Source organism: Dinoponera quadriceps, unplaced genomic scaffold (assembly GCF_001313825.1).
Source record: "Dinoponera quadriceps isolate SergipeBrazil2010 unplaced genomic scaffold, ASM131382v1 scaffold1565, whole genome shotgun sequence".
Lineage (NCBI taxonomy): Eukaryota > Metazoa > Arthropoda > Insecta > Hymenoptera > Formicidae > Dinoponera > Dinoponera quadriceps.
Genome location: NW_014556124.1, coordinates 181,426 through 205,629, shown reverse-complemented (window position 1 = coordinate 205,629; position 24,204 = coordinate 181,426). Strand labels below are relative to the sequence as shown.

The 24,204-nt window shown below is 44.6% G+C and overlaps 1 protein-coding gene across 7 annotated transcripts in view; it reads left to right on the top strand.

The window, feature by feature from the left end:
• Positions 1–21,178, top strand: part of LOC106746733 (acid sphingomyelinase-like phosphodiesterase 3a) — a 59,271-nt gene extending 38,093 nt beyond the window's left edge. For 2 of the 7 annotated variants that reach the window (XM_014623644.1, XM_014623646.1), the window contains exons 2-11: positions 3,442–3,515; positions 5,151–5,219; positions 6,912–7,083; positions 9,127–9,332; positions 10,206–10,393; positions 17,317–17,497; positions 17,882–17,991; positions 18,156–18,331; positions 18,584–18,715; positions 19,983–21,178. In XM_014623644.1, the coding sequence (XP_014479130.1) occupies positions 3,442–3,515; positions 5,151–5,219; positions 6,912–7,083; positions 9,127–9,332; positions 10,206–10,393; positions 17,317–17,497; positions 17,882–17,991; positions 18,156–18,331; positions 18,584–18,715; positions 19,983–20,103 (1,429 nt within the window). In that variant the 3' untranslated portion in view covers positions 20,104–21,178. The other 5 variants (XM_014623647.1, XM_014623650.1, XM_014623652.1 and 2 more) reach the window with 5 other exon arrangements.
• Positions 21,179–24,204: the final 3,026 nt, after the last annotated feature.

The following is a 24,204-nucleotide window of genomic DNA, read 5'->3' as shown; positions in this document are numbered from 1 at the left end:
AGCTAATGTGTGGTGGGATTCTTTACAAGAATATTTCGCTCCTTACATAGCTTGTTTTTGATCCGTCTTTAACCTGTTTTATTATTTTTATTATGTCCATTTTTAGCACTCTCAGACACGCGCAGTCTATTATAAGCGAAGAAATATGACGAGCACTCGCGAGTGTGTATTTTTGAGGAGATCGCTCGCCTTCAATACTCGTCAACTTTCAGTTGATGAGTGGCAACATGTTAATACTTTCCTCTTTTACTTAGTTTCGTTTTAATACGGAAATAAGCACGTTAATCTTTCGTCACTACAGGCGATTCTACAGTCACAAAGCAACTTCAGTGTACGATAGTCGCTGAACGCATAGCGTTCAAATATATTTCATTTACGCTTAATATTAGAGGTGTCCCACGAGAACAAACTTCGTGAAGGCGCAAAACGGATTGAGGTGAACAAAAAGTATCGTTTTGCAAACAGCACGTAAAATTTGGAATTCTTAATGATTGAAGATGGCAGGGGTTTATGTAATTAATAACTGAAAAATTTGCGTGTTATTTGCAAAATAGTAAGGTTATACATTAAATTGTATAATTTCCGTTTGTATATTTGTTTGTAAATTGTTTATTTTCCGTTTATACATTAAATTGTATAATTTAATGTATAAACGGAAGCGTCACAACTGCGCGCAGAGAGATTGCTGTGAAATGATGTCCGAAAGGGTTAAAAAGTCGTGCATTTGCTCGTATCAAAATGTGAGTGTGAAACAAGTGTTTTGTAGCTGAACGTTTAAACACCTGACACAGCACTGTACTACTGAAAAATACTGAATTTTACGTTAATACCATTCGAATATACGCAATCCGCTAGAACCAATCGCCATTACGGAAAATGCTTTCCAGTGTAAAAGAACGGGCTCACCCAGCCGAACGTACGCTCAATGGTTAAAAAACGGCGAGATATTTTTGTAAGGGATTGTAAAGACTTTCGGAAACAGCTTGAGGAAGTTGGTCAGATTTTCGACAGCAGCCTGGTAGAACAATAGGCCACCAAACAGGTGTCGTTCCCCCCGACGGTACATCGCGACTTAACGCTCGGCTTTACCGTCATTTGCGCAAATTGACGCATGGGAGAGAATTCTCCGCCGGGTGTGTTAACGAATTCCGTCGGGACACAATCGATCCCCCAGATAATAACCCGAATCATCGTCAGCGCAATTACTCCTTCGCAATTATATGCCGCGAGACATCGCGATACCGTGTATTGACATTTCGGCGCCGCGAATTATTCATGCCGCGCGCGAGCGACGGTTAATGTCATCCGTATGGAAGACGAGACCGCGTATCGACACCGCCGGTTATTATCTCGTATTAAGTTGTCAACCCCTCATTCAAGCCCGCGAACAAGAAAATCGCGTGTCCCGCCCGTAAACTTACGGCACAAAGAGGCGTTCCACCGAAAGCCACCACTTCGTAATTCCTGTCGTGCGCCGTTCGCAAATTGAAATTCACCGTGACCCGGGCCGTTCGATACGCGTAGGCTAGTTTCGCGCAATTCACAGTCGATGAATGAAAACGGATTTAGTGATTAGTCTCAATTATGCGAAAGAAATCGAAAAGGAAGAAGGTTGCCAAAATCGTGCTCGTCACGTTTTAACCAACACATAAATAAATATCGCGATTGTGTAAGACGTGAAGCGCCGCTTCGCACGCCGACCAAGTGAACAATTTTCACCGAATTAAATCCTAAATTAGCGCTTGTTTATCACCTCCCGCGGTGTCATTTATCTTGAATATTTACGTTTCGCCGGGAACGAAATACCCGTGCGACGCGCACTGCATTAATTATACGCGGCGGTACGTCACATATTTTCCCTAGAATAATGAATTTCATACGTTTGACGCAAATGGAATTTGATTTTACACTCGATCCTGCCAATTTCGCAAAATGTCAATGCCTGAAATATAGGTAACGCACAGTCGTTCGAGGAATATCATATTTTCTTCAATTCGAACTATAAAGTGTGCGTGAAATTTCGCATTCATCGCGCGAATAGAATTTATTAATGCTCTGCGGTAGTTGAGCTTCAAGTTTACATTGATAACAGTCGAAAAATGGTGAGGATTATCGCCACACCCGTGCGATTCACGTGTTGTCGCTCGCGATCAGCCGACAACAGCGTATTATTTCCTTATATGGTGTTGTTATTCTCGTGACGTGGTAACGCGAGACAAAAAAAGAAAGCGAAACATCCTCGGGAGCTGTGCCGGGTCAGACATATGTTTCTGCATAGCTCGTGACGGGACGTGCTACGCGTTGTCGATTGCTCGTCGCAATTTATCTATTGAAATACTTTCTTGTAATAACTGCGTGCGGTATTTACAAAGTTTACCGAGTATTATTGTATTTTGCGTTCACACTTTCGGTTCTGTTAATATTTCTGAGAGTGAGTGGAACTCTCGCGCGTGTATTATGCCCCTTCAAAGAAGCAATAAACTGAAGAATTATTGTGTTAATGCGCCGTTGTGTTATTTTGAATTCAACTTTTCGCTCTTAGGTGAGACTCTTGTTCACGTGCGCACAATTATAATATTTCCCGACTGCGTACAAAATCGATAATACGAGCTTTACCTTCGGGCAATGGTTGGTGCAAAGGAAAAAAAGATTACGATAATTACAAATAATTAAAACCCTCTAATGCAAAAGCAGAAATAATTCAGAGAAACCGGTAATAAACATGATGAAGTAAATATAAAATAATACGCAATATGTGCTGGCACTGAGTGATCGGGCGAATAACAAGCTAACGAAGCAAAATCAGATATGAAAAATACACACGCCTTACGTCACGGTAGAGATCACTTCCCGCTTTTCAAGAGAGAAAGAAATGGGGAGAGAGAGAGATTATATTTGCATACGTGTGTATATATATCATGAATCGTACTAACCGGTCTTTCGACACAAGGCGATAGGTAGCAACACTGATAGTTTCATCATATCGAATGGATAAATCGACAAAAAGTTGGCGAGTTTAAAAGCGTGCGCGGATTTAAATTATCGAGCGGCGGGGTAAATAAAGCCCGCGTACGGTGGTGCCGCGATCGCGAATTTTCACGGAATCGATATTCGCGTGTATCTTGGAAATAGACGCGGAGAAAAATCCGATTCCAAATTCGGTGCGTTTACGGGTGAGCGCGAAATTATCCGCGGCCGCCGACATTAATGGCCGACCTATTTGCATATCGCGTTTAAGCTGCGCGAAGCGTTATTCCGCTTTAATACCGCACACAGCGGGAGCATATATACTTATCATCTTTTATAACTCTGCGAATATACCGTTCGGCGTGGATACTCTATCCTGCAGTCGACTTCTTAGCGGGGGAGGAGATATCGAATAAAACGCGATCGTTCACACGCTTGCTTTTAGCGCAGCACCCAAACGATCTGTAATTACAGGTGCCATTCCGGAAAGATGATACGTGACTACCTGATACTGCTCTCGTGGCTGTGCGCGGTGCAAGGGAAGATAGGCAAGTATTACGCGTTGATAAACACACGGTACGATCGTCACAATCGGACATTATTCGAGAGTTGTTGAAAGTAACAGAGACAATCTCGAATGACGTCGTAATACAATCGTTTTTCTCGAATAACGAGTGATTTTTTATTCGCTCGGAAGCGTACTCTGCTGATCATTTATTTAAGTAAAAGTTTTACTCGAGTTTGTGAGAAAAATAAGGGACGAAAATGTTCTTTCTTAATTATATAGGAAATTTTCTCTAATTAAGGATTCGATAATCAATGCCCCAATTTCTCTGCTGTAAGCACGCTCACGATTTAATTTGGAGACAGAGGAGAAACAAGATTTCGTGCGATAAATATTGTGATACGAATAAAGATAATAATTTATTCGTCACTAATGAAGGAATTCATTTTCTTTCTCGTAAAAATTTACTCACCAACTACTTTTAATTCGACTTGGAATTAATTTGTGCGAATTAGAACAATCGCGAAATGGTGAAAGTAAAAAAAGGTCGTACAACTGATGAAAACACAATGGAAAATTAAAGTGCGTAACAGCGGATGTAATGGAACGCTTAAAATTACGAGTGGAATCGGCGAAACTTTTACACCATTTTATATCGCTCATATTTGCCCCGAACGTTGCTCCCTCACACTTACACGTATTTTTTTCCATAATATTACACTATTATACAGATTGATATTACAGATTAAAATTGTATCGGTTATTACGAGTGCCGTAATCGATATGACGGAATCGGGTTTTCGGCGCGTAAGAAAAAAAGGGTCGGATTAACACGGAATGTGGTGAAATTTTCGTTCGAGGTCGTAGAATTTTCCCATTTTGCAAATATACGGACAGCACGCTAACACCCGCGGATAAAGCTATAACATACTTTAATTTCGCCTCGTAAAATTGTCCCGTATCTATTACTGTTTTCGGGGTGGTAATCAGTCTCAGTTCCGCGAGACAACTTGCATAACGTTCCGCGGTGGCGCGACGAAAATTTCGCCGGGACAGCGAAATTTCCATCTGCGAAACGAGTTTCGCTGTGTGCGCGCGCGCACTACTGACATTTTTCCTTTTTTTCTTTTTTTTATGTAGACACGCGAAAATGATCTCTATGTTTATTTGCGACAATGGAAGCGCAGCAATTGGCGTGAGATACATTTTTTCCATACCTACGGTAGAGAAAATTGAACTCACCGATATTCTACCGGTTTTAATCCCTGGGTTATTTCGACAAGCTTACGCGTTGGTTCTGGGGCAAACATTACGGGAGGCAAAAAATCTGTTTATTTAAAAAAATATGAAAACAGCGGGCTTTTGAACGTGTAAACTAAACCTCTTAATAAACAGCACGATGGTGTTTGACATTTTTCCGTCAGTTCGCTCGCGTTGACGGGCTAGTTTTATTTTGCGTCATGTGTGTCGTTCGTGCGTCGCTCTTTTCGAAATACGCGCGACTCTCAATCGAGGCCGGCAGAGCGCGTTCGATTCGTAATTAAGTGCCGGTACGTGGGTTCGTCTAATATTGAACGTTTTGGAATTGATTCCGGTACTTAATGCGGTTTGGCGTTCTCTGTTACATTCACTGTGTTATTTACCGCCGCGAGATCGAGATCAAGTTTTCGTGTTGCAGGCTATTTCTGGCATATTACCGACATCCATTACGACCCGAGGTATTCCACGCAAGGAAACGCCGCCACCAGTAAGTAAACGCATTCCGCTCTCGCGGTTTCGCAAAACGGCCTATCCGTCCGTATCCCAACGACATGTGTGGCGAAACATGTCCAAGAAGAGTGACTCGCTCGTAATTCGGAAGAACGAATTGCACTGAAAGATGCGTTTCCACCCATTACGACATTAAGCGTTCAAAGATCTTCTATTGTGCTCCTTTGATGCTACAATTGTTTTCTCCACTCAAAAGCCTAACGTAGAATTTGAAATTTCGACTCGGGTACGCAGCTTCTCTCTACACTTACGGCCGGTTTTATTCAATTTCGGGCCGACATACGTGGCGAGAAGGGGTCACGTGCGACGTCGAGCTCTCGGAGCTCGATCGCGTAATTGTTAGCGAATTTTTTCACATTTTATCCCAATCCAATTTCAAATCTCGTCGAATCGCTCACGCGAACCTCATTCTATCAAATCTCATCGTCTCGCCCCGAAACAGGTTACGTGATCGCGATTTTGCGAAATTCGCGTGAAAGTTTTCACTTTTCACTTTTTCGCTCTTAGGGGGGAAATACGTGATCGACCTCCTGATGCGAGCCTCGACGTTACCAGCGCCGCGGTGGTGTTGCCAGATACAATAAACTTGCTCGAGCGAAAATTCCTCAAATTCATTAGTAATTTCGCCAAAATTCCCCGGGACAAGATTTCGCAGCAGACAAATTGTTTATTCCACGACGCTGCCTTTTCCAACATATGTGCATTGAAATGATTGATGACTTCTATCGTTCTCTCTGATTTCCCCACGTTAAATCGTCAATATCTCACTTCACGAGGGAGGGAAAATTCACTCGCTTTTTTCCCGTCGCGCGTGCCCCCGAATTGATGAAACCCCCCGAGCTTTAACAAGTACAATACACGCCTCCGTTATACATTTCATTTTCTGACGATCGCATGAACGAATTATTGTCATTCCGCTAACAGGAAGGCGAAACCGCTATTTACGGGCCTCCCGCGCTGGTATTTACCGATCGTTTTAAAGTACCTGGCGTGTCTAGCTGGCACGAGACTTGCATGAAATAGCAGCCGCTTAAATTACCGCACCGCCTACCCTCCTCCCCCGCCGCCCTCTCGTGTCATTCGGACGTTAGCCGGACGACGCGAGTCTAAGCGCGCGACAGAGAGTCGGGTAAGTTTTATTTCGAATAACGAGATAAAAAGAACGATTAAAACTTTCGAGAGATTTATTCCCTGATAACGAATGGACTTTTATTTTCACACGAGGCCGTATGAGAATTTAAACGGGCGAAGTTTTATCCCCTCGTTAGAATTTTTAGTCTCTCACAAATCGGATGTTATATCGATCGTGGATTATCGGATCTTCGATCCTAAGAAAACAATGAAATATCCCTCCGTCGCTTCTTCCTCGAGGAAAGTCTTTATTCGGATAAAATTTTCCTTCGAAAGAAACTTGATTTGCTTTCCGTGAATAGCATTAATTCCATTTTGCGACGTTGAAGAGGATTCGTTTGAATTTGTAGTAAGCGAGTAAAAAGTTGATTCGAATAACGGCCGCACGAGAGTAGACTCCCTTCGCGCTCCTGTACGGAGGACATTCTACCTCGCGGCTTCCCACGATCACCGCTTTTTCCTTTTCGCCACATTCGTTTGTCGCTCATCGCTGCGCTGGTCTCTCGTGCACAGTCCTCGTTTACCAAGCGTGTTTCAGTGTGCTGGAACACGAGAAACAGCGTCGACGGCGGACGGATAAGGCTCGACAGGAAACTGGCGGGCGAGTTTGGCGACTATAGCTGCGACTCGCCTTGGGCCCTCATCGAATCGGCGGCGCGGACGATGAGATCGAAGCACGGCGAGGGTATCGAGTTCGTCCTGTGGACGGGGTGAGCTGAACGCTTCGATTTTTCGATTGCCCTCGTGTACGTCTGCCGAACGGATTTATCTCATTGTTTCGGGAACAATCTTCTAATTGTCCCCGGAAAAGTATCTATGGACGCGAGAACTGTTTGTCCATCTTATCTCTTCTTTTTTTATTTCGTTTCTCTTCTTTTTTTATTTCTCATTCGTCCAGGCGCACAAAAAAAGTTTGTATTCAATTTAACACACGTGTCCCAAATTTTTGCCAAAAAGTAATATTACGTCAAAAATTCATCAACATTGAAGTATAAAATGGGTGATTTTTAACACTTGCAAATGTTATAAAATAGTTTGAGATTACATTGACACAAAAATTTTAGCAAGAACCGATTTTTAACGCAAAATATCTTTTACCGTGCGTCATCGTATTTCGAACGAATAAATGGATTTAAAAAAATGTGAGAGAGACTAAAGAGGGTAAGTTCGTCAGTAAGTTTTTTCAAACGATGACACAGCGGAGTCAACTTTTTTCTGTCGTGTACACGCGCAGTTTATTATTGTACGTGAATTCTTTCGGTTCGCAGGGATTTGTTTAATCCCTCGCGATTGTGCGACCTACCTTCGAAAATACGTTGTATATGTTTCGTCCGAAAAAATCGGCGGCTTCCTCGGACGTTGCAACGTCTTTCGATATTTCAGATTTTTTTCCTTCGTCACGCAATCTCACCTGTGGTGCGCGAAAAAACGTCTCGACCGTTTGTTTGGATTATCTTCAACATTGCTGTCAGCAAGTATGGCCAGTCGCGATTATTCGAAATATTTTCAAGCGGGAACAGCGGGTATGCAATCGTGAGATAAAAGCTCAGGATGTCAAAAATGAAAAAGAATCTGAAGTCGAAAGATAAAAGCTCGTCCGGCTTTCTATCAAGCGGCCTCAAACAGCTTTGAATTTACAAAATTTACAAAAGAGTAGAACAAAAGCCTTTGCAGCGCGCCACATGCGTAACATTGCGTCAGAATTCGGCGTTGGTTGTTGGGGACGCAATTTAAATTACCGACACAAAAGATGACACAGCATGTGTGGAACTTTTTGTGTGCAGTATGAACGCAATGGAATGTATTTTGTTGTTATTACGATTATTATTATTACCGTTGCTATTATTCTTACTGAGAGGACATTATAGAAATATCCTATAGTTGTTATCATTATCATTACCAATCTATATATGAAATGTCGAGTGAAAAAAAAGGAGGAAAGAGATATTAAATATCTGAAATTCATGGAGATATATTTCGCAATTTTATAATAGTCAAATAATACGACGCACAGTCGTTAATAATGATTACTAAATGATTCGTTAACGTATTATAATTTATTCACGAGGCTTCATTTATTATCGATAAAATTATAAACAAAGTCGGCGAGCCAGTAACTTGTTAATTCAGTTAATAACGCGCGTATTATGTTGTGTTTAATTTATTACCGCTAAATAAATTTACCTTACGAACGATTTACTAGTTAGAGGCGCGCGACTTCCAATTAATTACCGGAAGCGAAGAGTGCAGTTTCGCTGACCGGTATAAATTGCGTCCACGAGCGATGACTTTCTAGCCACTTAGCGTTGCTTCACTGCGCAATTATCGAGGACGTGCGGGAATAAAAAAAAAAAAAAAAAGAAAGCACACATCTCAGTCGATATAAATGTGTTTTACAAATCCTAAGGTTTAACCGGCGGCGACTGAGGAAACGGTCCTTCGTCTTCCGAAAGTACGCAAATTGCTTCTTTAAGAAAAATAGTCGCTCATTCTTCAGCAATGTTTATGCAGTTTACGCGAGGAGTCTCGCGGCAATTTTCCCCGATCTTCGCCGAGGCGACGCGACGGAAGCTTAATCAGCCATCAGTTATCGTTGACACGGCAATTATCAGCGCGTATGTAGGCGCGTTGTCCTTATTTCGCGACGTTTCCTCGTCGTATTTATCAGCGATAATCACCGGGGCGACGCTGTAATCCCTGGCGCGAGTGTTCTGTGTAACTAGGACTAACGAGGCTGTAACTACTTGTTGCAGTGACGCGCTGACGCGCACCGTTACCCTGACCGGCGAGCAGCGTCTGCAGTGTTTGCGGAATCTGACCGATCTGTTGTCCCGCACGTTCAAGGGACAATTCGTGTTCCCCGCGCTCGGCCACGAGGACATCGGCGTGAGTTACACGCAGCTCGCGATTCTTTGGCAGCAATGGCTACCGCCGGAAGCGCTCGACACCTTCGAGAAGGGTATGTACGTAACAATGTTGGAATGAACCCACAGACAAAAAATGCGAGCGACGTGACCGGCTACTATATTATTCCGCGTATCGAGAAGACATATTTTGCGCGAGCTGTTACTTCGAATAAGCGCCTTCGATATATGGGATGCAATTCAACGTGGTCCACTTCGCAGGGATGCAACGCCCTACCTCGGTAGTTTACAACCGGTGTTCAGAAATTTCCCTTTTTCCCTCTCCTCTCTTACGCGTCAGTTAAATTTTCATTCGGCTTTAAAAGCCACTTCGCGCTAAATGTTCGCTCGTTGCAATTATTACGTTATTATTATGTCGGTCTATGAATGATGCATAGACGAGATATCGAGCGTAAATCGCTGAAATCTTTGAAATATTAACCAAGACAAATAACCTTTTGTAGTAATAATGTTTTGTTTATTTCTGGCACGCTCGTAGTTAAATTCTACAACGAACGAGGAATACAATTTCATTCGCGTATAAATTCCGACACGAATGTGAAAATAAGAATTCCTTCGTTGTCGAGGAATATGCGCAGCTCCGAATACACATATTCCTCGTAGAATCAATCTTTAAGTTCGCATAAAATTCGGCCGGTTTCACAATATTGCATCGAATAGCTCAGTTGGTGTGTACCTACGATATTATACCGTAACGTATTAACGCTCGGAAAGAGATCTTACCGTCCTGAAAGCTGCATAAATGATCGAGAGACTCGTGCCGGCCTTTGATTTCGAAACGCGCGCAACGGGTCGATGCAACCGGGTTTCCCCCCTCGAAAACGTTACGGCACAAAGTAAGCTTATTGGCGAGCATAAATTCACCCGGGCTTTACCGCCGGCATGGCGCTATTCAAAATTTGTTGCAGCCGGCTACTATACGATCGAGCAACGCTCGAAAAAGTATCGGATCGTCTTCCTTAATACGAATTTGTGGCTGAATCCGCTCGACAGCCGTATGCAGCACCGCAACACGGCCGATAACACGCAGGATCCCTTCGGCCAATGGTTCTGGTTCCAGTCGGTGCTCGAGAATGCACGGAAGAAGAAGGAGACGGTAGGTTGAGATATTATTGCTCCTTGCTGTGCGTCACACACCTTATTGCCCATTCTTTCTTTCTCTCCTTTTCTCTTCCCTTTTTCGTTCATCGTGCCGTACCAGCGACGAAATAATTCCCGACGTCGCCGTATATCGTTTATCGATTTCTGCCGGATAAGGCAGCACCGCGAGGCGAGTCCTGCGAGAGAGAGAGAGAGAAGATCGTTCTGAATCGATTCTTGTTTGGACAGTCTCCCCAGTCGGGATAATGGAATTTTCGTCTTTTAATGCATGTGTCGCGTTATTTTGCTAGCGATATCGATCGCCGGCGAATCTCGTGGGGCTCCTCTCTCGTGGAACTAAATTAAGCGGAAGTATTCGACTATCTTCGTCGTACGTAATTCGGTTTTAAAACGAATATCGACCACGCTGGCATAAAGGTCGCCATGCGTGTGCCTCATTGCACGCGACGTCGAAAGGTGATATCTTTTTCTCTCGCTGCCTTCGTAAGCGGAGAAGAATGAGAGAGATGAGTTAATTGTGGTAATTAGTGCGCGAGACTTGCCGCGATGAATTCAAAGTCGATTTTTCCTCGGCGAAAATGTCACAGCGTCTGTAATTACGAGCGATCGAGAAAGAAGCCTCTCTTTTTCCGTCAACGAGGTCCCGGAGAAGCACGATGGACAACATGTTCTTCGGTTAATGTCAAATATAGACGTTACTTCGATGGAATTTTAATTTGAGCTTCGGTCACGGAGATACGTTACGCTGAAAATTGGAAAGTTGCGGTAAACGCTGGCTTCCCTTCTCGCTAAGGGGAAAATTGACTTTATACCGTTCCGCGAGTCTATCGTTAAAATTACAACGTAAAGTGTGGCACACATAGTAAATTAGCAGTAGTAACAGGTGCAGCAGGGTATTATAATTATTAGCTATTACGTCTAGAAATGATCGAAAGGAGGGATAACATTACGGTCCGTGCTATCAATTTTCGCCCGCCTGCCGATCGATAATAGCGAGCAACGACGAATCGCTCGCCGTTATAACGAGTGCAATAACGTTCGGCCGCAAATAAATTAAGTTTCCCGAAGTCAATCGTCGATAAAGCTACGGACACGATACGAACGCGTTTAATCACGATGCGTTTTCCCTCGCGGTTGTCAATATGTCGGGAAACACAAGCGATCGTTTAACGACATCGGATCTTAGAAGCGATACTTTCTCCGAATGAAATTTGCGATCGATGTTAAGATAAGTCCGGCAGCGCAGTTAAGGAGAGAAAAACACAGCGTAAATATATGCCGAGATATTTTTGTCGGGGAGAACGCGTTAATTAGCTGCCTATCAGGAAGAAACTCGGGTCGAGTTGTTCTTTACACGTCCAATAAATTTCCAAATAGATTTTTAATCAGCGCCGCGGCGGCTTGTTTTACGCGGAACTTTGCCGAATATCCGATACAAAACTTTCACTCGGCTTAAAAACGTACGGGACACCTACGCGCTTATTGGAGAGCACATTTCCTCGCGAGATTAATATAAGAACTTGCGCGCCTCATCCGACTAATATCCATCCTTAACGAAATACACTAAACCGTCCGATAAAGGTGTCGCAAGCGATCTCTACATTTGTCGCGTATATTAACACGATCCTCCTGATGAATAAACATTTTCATCGCGTCGAATATTGCGAGGAGAGAATTCTCGCGATTGCCCGCACTATCGGGCTCGTCAAACATCGCGGAATTATGGCGAATGTTTCACCGGGTAAATATGCGGGTATAAAACAGCCCGGGAGAGAGGCTACCTCGCGTGTCACACGACAAGTTGAGTAATTGAAGGGTACCCGCGCAAGAATATTACTCAGGTTCGCGCGCAGCTTATTGTTTCGCAAAAAGCGTGAGAAACCCAAGAACTGGCGGGATCAGGGAAAATTTCAGGCGACGTTATTGTCCGGATAATAAGCTTTTCGTCCCGGCGCAACGTGATACGTTTTCCCTCAGTTTTTACACCGTGTTTCGTACCGCGAGCAACGAGAGGATCGCGGAATATTTATGAGACATTATTGATATTCGGTGTTGCCGTCCATTAAACGCGCGTGAACGGGACAATGTGAGGAAATGTATTTAAATTTGCAGCGATTATTAAAGATTCAGGGACCGTTTGAGAGGGACGGTTTAAAACTCATCCGTTAACTGACGTTCGCGTGTCGTTCAACTTTAAGCGTATCAAGTGGAAAACACGAGAAATCTAAACGAAACATCTGTCGTCTTAATGCGATCACGATGATTTGCAGCGTTACTTCCGTAAACACACGTAATTGATCGCTCGTCCAATTATTTCGCAACAAATCACCTTGGATGTTCATTTGATTTGGTCGCGCCCTTTTTCCGGCCGATTCTTTAAACATTAGAACGCAATAGATTTAATCACGACGCAAATTTTTTCGTGCTCGCTCGTGCCAATTTTTCGTGCGGGATAAAACACGGCATTTTGCCCGTCATATTAAAATGGTAACGCGACGCAGATGTGCTCGTCACGAAGATAGATTTTAATGAAATAAATTTTCGGCGTACGTGCGCACACGAGGCGAATAAAATCCCGTCAATCGGGTCTCAATGAGATGTATGATTTATCAAGCGGCCCGTGTGTTATCGCTTTCGTTCCTCCTCGTTCTATAAATTACGAGTCCGCTCGGTCTGACGCACCTAGTGGCAGATTCATTTTCGCGGAAATATTTTCCATCGGTTGAAAATCGAATTTCTTCGCGAACGAAGACAAGCGGCTAAATACGAAACTTGTTATTATTATTTCGCGTCGGAAAGCACCGCGATTTTCTCGATCACGCCGCGCTACATTATTCGACGGCTTATCGGCTTATCTCCGTCGACTTTACAAACCGAACATAGATTTATAATCAGAGTTAAACGGATAGTCTCGCGGGGAGACGGAGCAAATTGTATAATCGCGCCGAAGATTCGAATGCAAATGGCGCGCTTCGAGTACAATCGTCCCTCTCCGTAAAGCGCGATGACAAATCGTAGCGGCCATTACGCTCTCGGGGAGCTGAATCTTCGATCAGTGAGGTAATTAGCTGCGCGCTCGGTATCGAGCGAGTGGAAAATCTTTCACGATATCGAATATCGCGGTGCCGAGGTTATCGGTTATCGATTACGCCGCAGGGCGTGCGGAACGAGTTCGACATACGCGAGGGAGATCCTTCACGCGACCGAGATGGCACGACCGACGATAAATTATGGAGAGACTTGGTATTCCATACACGCCGCGGAAGAGAGCACACCCTGTCCGTATACCTAAACCGTTGCACGCCACCGCCATTGATCCCGATCGTATTAACCGGCGAGCGAGAGCCGTCGCGTTTATCCACGACACTACCTACGTTTCGAAAAGGCAACCCCGTTTCGCGTGTATGAAGAGTGACGTTATTTCGGTACGTACCTCCGGCTACGTGCGCGCGAAACCATCCCACGTTTTTTAAATCTTTCATTCCGTACAGGTCAACGGTCGGAAATTACTCGCGCCGGGTTTAACGAAAACGTCGGGATGCAGCGGAAGTTACGATGGTAATTCTGGCTGGGGAGAAACGAAAGATATTTAGGCGCGGATAAAATTACGATATCCCCGTAGGAAGCTTCATTTCTTTCTTAAGTCTCTTTGCGCGAAAAATAAAGATTTATTCTCATCGCGTTGTATTTCTAGCCGATTGTAAATAGAAAGGATATATTGATAGCCATCTTTCTAGATGAGCAAAACTTGCTATTATTACGGCCGAAGTTAAATGAGGTTTCCACATCGGGCTTTTCATATTTCTGTACACACGCTTTTAGTGTAGCAACGAATTGTTTCAAGGAGTCTTTTAAGATGAAGTAAGATCGGGTAATAAACGCATCTCGTGACCGATAAGCCAGCCGTATTCTTTGCTTGATAGCTACGCGCGATATTCCTCTCGGGAGAGTCCTAAAGGCTTCTACTTCCTCCGCTCATTCTCTTTCGAAAAGCTCTCAGCGCGGATCAACGAGCGTAGAAGCAAAGCAGCCATCGCACGGTAGGTGAGTCCTCTTCAGAGCGATGAAATGACCAGTAGGGTAATAACAATCGGAAAATGTATCCTCTCCCCTCTCTCGTTCGATCGCTCTCCGGGGATTTCCGGAAGAATTCTCGGAAAATCTTATACGTCCTTATGTGTCCGGGATAAAAAGAGAGCGAGGCTGGGCCGAGATAGAAATCCGATTTTCCGTGGACAGATATAATCCGGCACCGGGTTCGGGGAGCTTCTCGACATTCCCGTAGAAACGAGCGATATCGAGTGGGCAGGTAGCGGAGAGATGCAAGAATCGATCGATCGTTCGTTCCGGCCGGATAATGCGATTACAAATTACGAGCCGTTTAAGGGCGTCAGCGGCAAAACTGACCAATCAGCTATCCATTGTAGCAGCACGGTCCAATTCGTTCGTGCCTCCCTTGAATGGCGGTCGTGATTCCTGCCTGCGCCTTCGGCGAAAGGCCCTCGGCGGCAATTTAAAATCGACGTCTGTGCGCTTTTCGCGCGATATTTTTCAATCTCGCGGCCCCGGTTGTTTGCGGAGAGAGAGAGAGAGAGAGAGCTTTTCCCGCAACAACACGCGCGCGCGCGATAGCCACGTAACTCCAGACGCGCATTCAATCGTTTGAAAGGGGCGGGAGAAAGGAGATTTCAGAGAAATCTATATCCGTCTTCCCTTATCTATTCAACATAAGCTATATATCAATTATCACGGTTATTTCTGCTACCCTTTCTCTCTATACGCGACTTATAATCCGTCATATTTTGCCAATGACTGCATTCGATAGGATGCTCACAAAGAACACCATCGACATACCAACCGCGGTTGGTATCCGCTTTCGATATCAACTTATCACACACATTTGTCGATTGGGAGGGAGTCAATAAGCATGAAATATCGATCTCATAAATCAAGCCGCGCGGGCAGATCAGTCGATTTGCTCGCAAGTACCCGTCCCTCGACTCCCGGATTAAGAGAGAGCATCACCCAGCCTGGTAACCGAGCGGGTGAGTACTTTTTCAATCAGCGCGACGTTGACTTCTGGGTGAATTCGCGCTCACGCGGCGGGACTAATTTCGCGTACGTGTCCGATTAGATACCTAGTCCTCCGTCGTCGCGACCCACCCACACCGTGATCGAACGCTCGTGTGTACACCGTCCGGCCGGTTTGCCGACGCTAACGAGACTTCCTGCGTCCCGAGAGACACATCGCGCAGCCCGCGTACGTGATTCACCCTGGAGCGTCTGTTTAGCCAGGGCGCAGTCACGCGATGTAACTAAGGGCCGCGCTGCTGTTGAGAATGAGAATGGCGCCGCTGATAATCCCGGCGAATTTTTGCCGGCGGGACCATCTACTTCTATGGATTTATCTCGTCTTATCGCGTCCGAGATATCGAAATGAAATCACGATAGTCAAGTGCGTAAATCATTTAAATGGTATTTTCCTCACACGTATAATTAAAATACACATTGTTTGTGTGGATTTTAATTATATTATACGTCATTTCACGCACTCGTATCTAGCAAACGCCTTATAGCTGATTTCAATTCGATATATCTTTATATGAAATTTTAGTCAAACTAATACTTGCAAAATTTATCTTCTCGTGATAAAAATTACTTTAAAGCGTGTATAGGAGAAAAAACGATAAATTAGGAAGATAAATATCCCTGCTCGGAAATAAAAGTCCAAAACAACCGCCTCTTCCTCGAGCTGTTCCCGCGCCTGTCTCGTATATAAAAACTCCGTAAAGATATAGTCACGGACTGGGAATGCGGTCTGTGACTGACAGATCGCTTCATTTCAATCTGCGCACGAATATCGATCGGACCGATTTTACGATCAAAGCGGTGCAAACTTACTCTTCAACCATAAAAGTGTGGATCGCTATCGGCTGTACTCCGAACCAACATCTCGGCCGTCTTTATGTGCCAATAACTTACGATAGAAAAGATAGCGCGTGTGTTTCTCTGATGCATTCGGATATGCATCGCTATTTGGGACACGAGACGACGCCTAAAAGCGTCGGGAAATTTACATATGTCGGATCGAAGGGATTCCTGATGGCGCTGTTACGTAAAAGTGCAGACGCTACTACTGTCGTCCTAGTAATCGCGATGTTTACGATTGAAATAACAATATATGTCTTCCTACAGTTGCGTCAACTTTGTAACGACATGATTGATAAATATTTAAAATATACAATAGCCCAGGTGGCACATAGTTAGTTTCATTTCACGTTCCTTACACACACATATATATAGATAATGTGCAAAAATTACGGGTATATCGTACTTAAATTCAGACATTGTGTGCCACACGTATAAGCTGTTAACGGTTTGATTGACGATAAAAGCATGAAATTGCACAAAAGAGCATTTGTACACATCGGATTAAATTTCACGGTTACTAAATAGAGCCATCGAAAACAGTTTAATAAAAATATCGTTTGTTTTATTCTGCAATTTATTTTCTTTATCACGCTTGATTTTTCGTGACCAAACTGTTTCCTCCACATCAACGAGCATTAAAATACTTAGGCTAACGCGAAGTTGCCTGTTTTTTGAAAAAATCGTTAAAAAAAACACGTAATAAATTTGAAATTTGCTCTAAGAATGATTCTGTGACAATATATTTACGTCGATAACGTCGAACGAATTGTTACGGCACGAAAATATCGCACCCCCGCGTCGATTGAACGGTCAAAGGTTAATCTACGCGCGGTAGGAGAAACACGAATAGTATCGGAAGAAACATCGAGTTTTCATGAATCGATATCAAAGTGAAATAGATGAACATTGTGCGCGCCAACAGTGGCATGGAGGTTTTCGAAATATCGATGTTCGATGCTCATTCCTATTCCACTCTATGACGGCCAGGTGTACATAGTCGGCCACACACCGCCAGGGATAGACGACCATGAAAGCGGTGCCGCGGCGCTCAACGAGAGGCACAACACGAGGTATCTGCAGATGGTGCGACTCTACTCCGACATCATCCGAGGACAGTTCTTCGGACATTGGCACTCGGACACGTTTCGCGTCATCTACAGCGACATAGGTACATGCGCGATCAGCGGAGCATTCGAACTTCACACGACGAATAAAGACAGACATTTTTCTTCGAAATCAGATCGGACGAATCTGGAAGCGCTACTCAAATAAAATTTCGGACGAGCTTCCACCTCTGAACCGTATTATCCGTGAATGATATTGCTCTTCCGGTAAAGCCGAAGAAAGTTTCTTATCCCGACGAAGAAACACGTTACCTCGAGAGAGTGTTTGATCCCGCGAAAGATCTTTCTCGCCGACCTGGCAATTTCAAATAATCCATTCGCGTTGAATTTCGGTTTCCCGTGGACATCTCGCCGTCGCTTAATCTTATTAACACAGTGCGTGATTAATTATTCCGAATGAAACGATACTCTCGCATCCCGTTGAACAGGTCTGCCCGTATCCTGGATAATGATGGCTCCCAGCGTAACGCCCAGCACGGTCGGCGGGCCCAACAACCCGGGTTTGCGACTGTACAAGTTTGAAACTAACACTGGACAGGTACGTTGGTGGTGGTAACGGCGTGCACACACGTAATATCTCGGCGTTCTCGGTAACGGTCTATTTGCGCGACGTGCCGATTTCAAAGGGACGCGCCCTGAAATGTACGTGCATTCGACGTGCGCGCCTGTACGTGTGTATAATGTGTTGTGCACGTTGCGCAGATTCTGGATTACACGCAATACTATCTTAATCTGCCTGAAGCAAATTCAATCGGCAAAGCGAACTGGGTGATCGAGTACTCGCTGCTCGACTATTATGAGCTGCAGGAGATATCGGCGATCACTCTTCACGATCTGGCGGAACGATTTACGCAATCGAACGATTACGCCTTCGTCAGGTACGAACGATATAACTTTTATATACTCGACCAAGTAACGCTCGTCATTACACCCGCCGGTATCACGAACGAGATCTTACAGGGAAAGGTGTTCGCTCGGAAAGCCTGCCAATGTCAACGCAAATGTTCGCGTGAGACGCCTCGATATCCGAGGGTTAATAATAATCCCGCCGCGACAATTATCCGATAACACTCGGCCAGCCTTTTCGAGACATCTCGCAGTTCTTCTAATGCGCGGCTTTTTCACCGCAGGTATTACGCGGCTAACACGGTCTCGCTGTCGCGCGAGGTGGAGCAAATCTGGGGCTGCGGCGGCCCCCTCAACGGCGTCTGTGCGCTGCATCATTACTGCACCGTGACGAGGCTCAATCCCGAGTCTTACAGGTACCGAGAGATTACCGCGGATAGCAATTTTCATGAGCGTTAAAGATCGCCCGAAGCTAATTCCATCGATGGAAGTTGCGAAAATTCAAGCGAAATTCACAACATACTATCTTTCTCGCCGTATCTCCTTGATAAAAAAAATTATATTTCGTAGTTCGAGATAAATAAAAGTTTACGATCGAATTAAACGAACGAACTTCTTTTTGAGTCGCGCGTTGGAAAATTTGGAATCCGTGGAGAGTGCGGTAAACCCTCGTTGGTTGCGTGAAGCGCTTGAATTCGAAGAACGCGCAGGGTGATGCGAAGAGACAGTAGCGACGCGGAAAATTTGGACAATTTCTATTGCGGTGCGGTGGCTAAAGTGAGTTTGCCACGAAAAACTCACGATTGACAACATTCGGATTATGCGATTTTAGGATCGCAAGACACTAAAATGTATGAAATCATAGAAAGAATCGGCTTGCTCACAAAACCTCGCGTATGATGTAGTAGAAAAAATAGAGGGTGTTAATTTCAAAAATTGTCACCTCATTGTCATCTTTCGAAGCATGCGTTGTAAATAAATGATAAATAGCTATTTATTCCCCGAGAAGTAACAGAAAGAAATCCCTGAGGTACGCCGCAGTGGAATACGCGTCAGGTAAATATCGGTAGGTAGACAGGGAGGGATTACCGCACTTTTCAATATTCCAAAAGCGGCGGGATGGACTTTGTAAATTAAGCAGCGTGAAAGTGCAGTTTGAAAGCGTCGTGTAATCTTGCAAAGTCTCGGAAGAACCGTCGAAGAATCCGAAGAGAATTTTCAGCCGGACGTAATGCTTCGAAGTAATAACACCTCGACCAAACGCTCGCAAATATAATGGGAACGTACGTCGCCGCGTCCATTTTCGAGGGGGATTTTTCTCTCTTCCTCCGACGTTCGCTCGAAGCGAAAGATATGCATTATGCATTGCGGACAAAACAGAAAGATATATTATTAATGGAATAAGAAATGTGTGTGGCTTTTTTTTTCACATTCTCTCGTCGCGAATCAGCCTGTTTTATTCGTCACGCGACATCGAATCGCGTCTGTTCGCGAAACTTCCGCTTCCGATTTCGGCGGCGAACCGAATGTAACGTACCTACCTAACGAATACGCGTCGACGATGTTATCTCGCCCGAAGTATCCTCGGCTCAATTGTTCAGCGAACGTCGCTCGGAATTAATGTGATTGGACTCGTTTAATGAAGCGAGACTTAATATTTGAAGATGTTTCTCAAACCCGCAGGGAGTGCTATTCTTCGTACGCTTACGCGCTGGCGTCCACGGGACATTCGAGCGTGCGCCCCTACCTCGTGCTGCAGCTGCTGGTCCTGCTGATCTGCGCCAAAGTCCAGAACGACCGGTAGGATGAGCGTGACGAGAGAATGCTCGACCACGCGGGCCGCGTCGGCTCGCTCTCTCCACGACGCGCGGTCTTCTCCCTGGTGGTGAGATCACCGCGGAGTTAAGAAAAAGGGCGCAAGTCTAGCGATATCTGGGCGCCCACGGTGTGTCATCTACTTTGTCTATGTCTCTGTCGTGTCTCCGTCTTCTCCTTGTCGCGCCACCGAGATTGTTCAGGCGCGTCGCTCGTTCCGTCGTACTTTCGTGTGTATATTCGCCTGCGAGGCTGTAAAAATCCGAACGGATAGTATCGCCGCGGATGTAATTACGTTCGAGCAATGTTTATCCGAATAATTCGTTGTATAACGAATCGAGCGACACGGTACGGTCCTCTCCGCTGCTTGCTCGAACCGAATATTTACAGCCTTGAGTTATTCGCGCGAGAAGCAAAAGAGGAAGAAAGGTAAGGGGGAGAAAGAAAGATCATTCTTTTCGTCTTCGTTCGCAAGTTTCACGAGCTCTCGAGCGTAAATCGCGTCTCGCGGCGATCCGAACAGCCGGTCGACGACTCCCATCGTGGCAAGGCGCCAGGGTCGGGCGAATTTTATCTCGAATAACGAATTAAAACTGCCGAATAAAACTCGGAGATTTATTTGTCAGTAACGAGAGAGCTCCATTCGTGGCTAAATTTATTCGACGCGCGCGTTACCGAGGAATGAATTTTTATTTTTATCCATCCTATCTCTCAAAATTTATTCGTATCGGAATTCATTTCTTATCCGCATGCCGGCAAAACAAATTCTTCCGCTCGCACGGAATGAATAATTATTCATTAAGAAAGGGAGCCCGACTCTGAGTAGAAACGGATCGGTCGAATGACCGAATATACCCGCGCCTATATTCAAATGTAATTAAAGTTTTATGCTGAGGACATTTAATCCAATGTCAAAACTCGGGAACACCGCTCCGAGCAAAGTCGACGACTCGAGAAGGAGGCTGCGTCGAAGCTCTAATAGCTTAAAGATTATATTCGTACTACCATTTCGCGATTGTCGGAACGATGCAGTATTTCTTAATAAAGGACTCATGGATTTGTAACGGGCGTTCTCTTTCATTCCACCTTCCACCCGTCGCTCTTTCTCTCTTTCTCTGATTCTCTCGATTACATCGCAGAGTTTGCTCGTCCTTATCGCTCGATTCGCCGTCGCTTATTAAAGGTTCAATCGCTAAGGGGGCGCGAAGTCATTAGACGGGACGAGCGAGCATTTATACATTCGCGCGTGTGATCCAGTTAAGAGATTATTACTACCGGGGATTTAACGGGCCGATTTAAAAACAGCGTTTTCCACCATTAAAAAAGTCATTAACAATTACGAGGAACAAAATCCGCAGAACGGCTTTTAAAAAGCAATTACGCTCCTAGATATTATTTCTCATGGCTACGCGCGCGAGACTCGTCCCGTTTTCAGGCTCCGATGAGCAGTTACCAGAATTCAGAATTTACTCGTATAACGAGATAGAGCTAGGGGAGAGGTCTCAATTAATTCCGCGGCCGCTACAGTTAGCGGGCTAACCCAACTTCTCTAAACGAGCTCCCGGGCTCGCGCACGTGGTGACAGCAAATATGAAGATAAGTCGTTCATTAACACGAAGGGAACATTTAGCGGAAAATGTGAGAATTTTGTTGGCGTAATGAGAGCCCGGCTTTCCCTCCGCGACGAGTCCGGGGAGAGGAGGAGGCCAAAGATATCCGGGATATTCTCTGCGTCGGTTATCCCCCCGGTAAGTATGCGTATATGCGCCGTAATTGCCTAAGAGTTTTATTCGGATATTGCGCAAGTAACGCCTCATTACGAACCACTTTCATTTATTCTATAGTATAATTATTTTAATAAATGATTGGTGAGAAAAGTTTGTTTACTCGAGCATTTCTGAAAAAAAAAAAAAAAAAAGGAAACTGGATCGCAAGAAGTTATATTTTAAACTGTTTTATTGCATCTGAACATGCAAGCCTAAGTAAACTTTTATCACGTAACTTTGTTGTCCCTCGAAATTCAAATTTTGCTCTTTCAAGTGTTTTTAATTTCTCAGAGGAACGAACGATTGAATTTTCAACGTTCAAATTATCGGGGAAATTCCTACTTCTTTTAAAGCTGTTTTCTTGAAAAATGAAACTCAGTGCTAATAAAACAGTAAGTTGTTTTTTAGTTTGTCAATTCCACCGGTCGTCGCTCACAGTAATCCCCGTGTAGTTCGGCAGAGTGAAGCACTGATTCGCGGTTCATCGTGACGCTTTGTGGCAGTCATTCGCACGTTTACTTTCCCGCTTTGGAAGATACACCGAACTGGTACGTATCTACGAGGCATACGCGAAACAACGCGAATGAAGTGATTCATGGTAGTTTGATTCGATTTGTCGAAAAATCACTTCGCTAGCGGAGTCGCGCGGATGACGAGTCGTGCGACGCAACCAACTTCTCCGTCGCGCTGTTTGTGAATTTTACAGGAACGTCGCGGATTGTCGAATCACGTTTAGCTTAACGATATGAATAAAAGGAATACTAAGATCGATGAAAAAGATAACTCGGGCCACAAACTGCGCGCGAAATTCACACGAATAAATGTCCAATTCTGGTGGACGTGTTTGCTAAGTCGACTCTCAAAATTAGTGTGGAAAGCCGGTCGTTAAAATTACGGTCGCGGGGGATTGCGCGAATTCATCGTTCATCGCTGCGTCGTACGTGTACACTGGTTGCATCACGTACGCGCGCTCGCCATGTGTTTTGCATACGCACGCGATTACGTAGGTAGGCGGGGCTCCTCGAGGACTGGCAAACACGGTTATAATGTTTGTATTGACATCAATCTTTCGTTCACTTTCCGTCGCGACGCGTTCTATCGCGAATAAAATAATCCCGTTGCCAGGGATCTCCTCTCGTGTGTATCTCTCATTGCCAGACGCATTAAAATTTCCCGGGCCATACGTTGCATTATTCTCGCGGTCGACACGCTCATGCACTTTTTCTCTCTATTTTCCAACGGAACGGGCGATTTCGCGGAGAAATGAACGAACGCGATATTAAGGCAGCGCGAAATGGTATTCGATTCGATATGGAAAATCGGCTCGAGTGATCGTTACAGGCAAAACAAGCGATTCGGCGTCTCGTTGGCACAGTTCGCGATATTCGAAAAAATCAATACCGAAGTCCAAACATATGTATAAGCATACACGCGCTATTCGTGCAAACATAAAAATATCGGTAACTTTCGGAACATTCGTGCTCCACTGCATATCAATTACCTTACGTTCAACGATATGTCAATTATGCCGCGTACGATATATCAATTTGTTGATTTACTCACTGACAGCGACATGTTTTCTTATTCAAAGGTAAGAGACATCATCAAATGCACAGATCGCGCATATATTCCGAACATTATCCTTTCTGACAACCGATTCTTTCGCGAATTAAATTTATTCACTCCGTAAGAAATTTTCTACATATGTATCGTGAAAGTTATTTGACCGAGATTTTAATTCTTTTTGCGCCGCAATTGTATATCGCGGACATACTCATGACTTTACTCGTAAAATGGCGAAAAATTCGATTTTCGCGTTTAGAGGGAGAATTTATTCGAAAAAGTCCGGAGAGTACAATCAAATTACACGACATACGCGGTGTTTGAAAATATATGCGCGAACTATTCTATTACGTAGACTATTTTTCCTCGAGAATGTGATATTTAGGAAAATGGCCGGAAATGAATACGGCCGTATCGCTTACATCATTATCCGGGATTGTTGCATATCCAAATCACGTAATCGATACGATCGGACGCGTTGCAAGGTGAAGGGTAATAACGCGACGCGCTCAACATCGAAATCCTTTTATGAGAGAGTTTCGCTCTAATTCGGAGGCTGGGGAGTCGTGACCCTTCCTTGATTCCCGGCCATTTCCATATTTCTTCCGTTCCGCCGCACTCGTGGGAGAGCGCTCGCACGAAGAACGGGAAAGTATTGTCGTAGTTAAGGCGGCATGCAAAGTTTTCATAGTTCCAGCGTCGCTAACAATGAATGAAACGCCAGGCGTCGTTATCATCCGCGCGCTCGGCCGGATAAATAA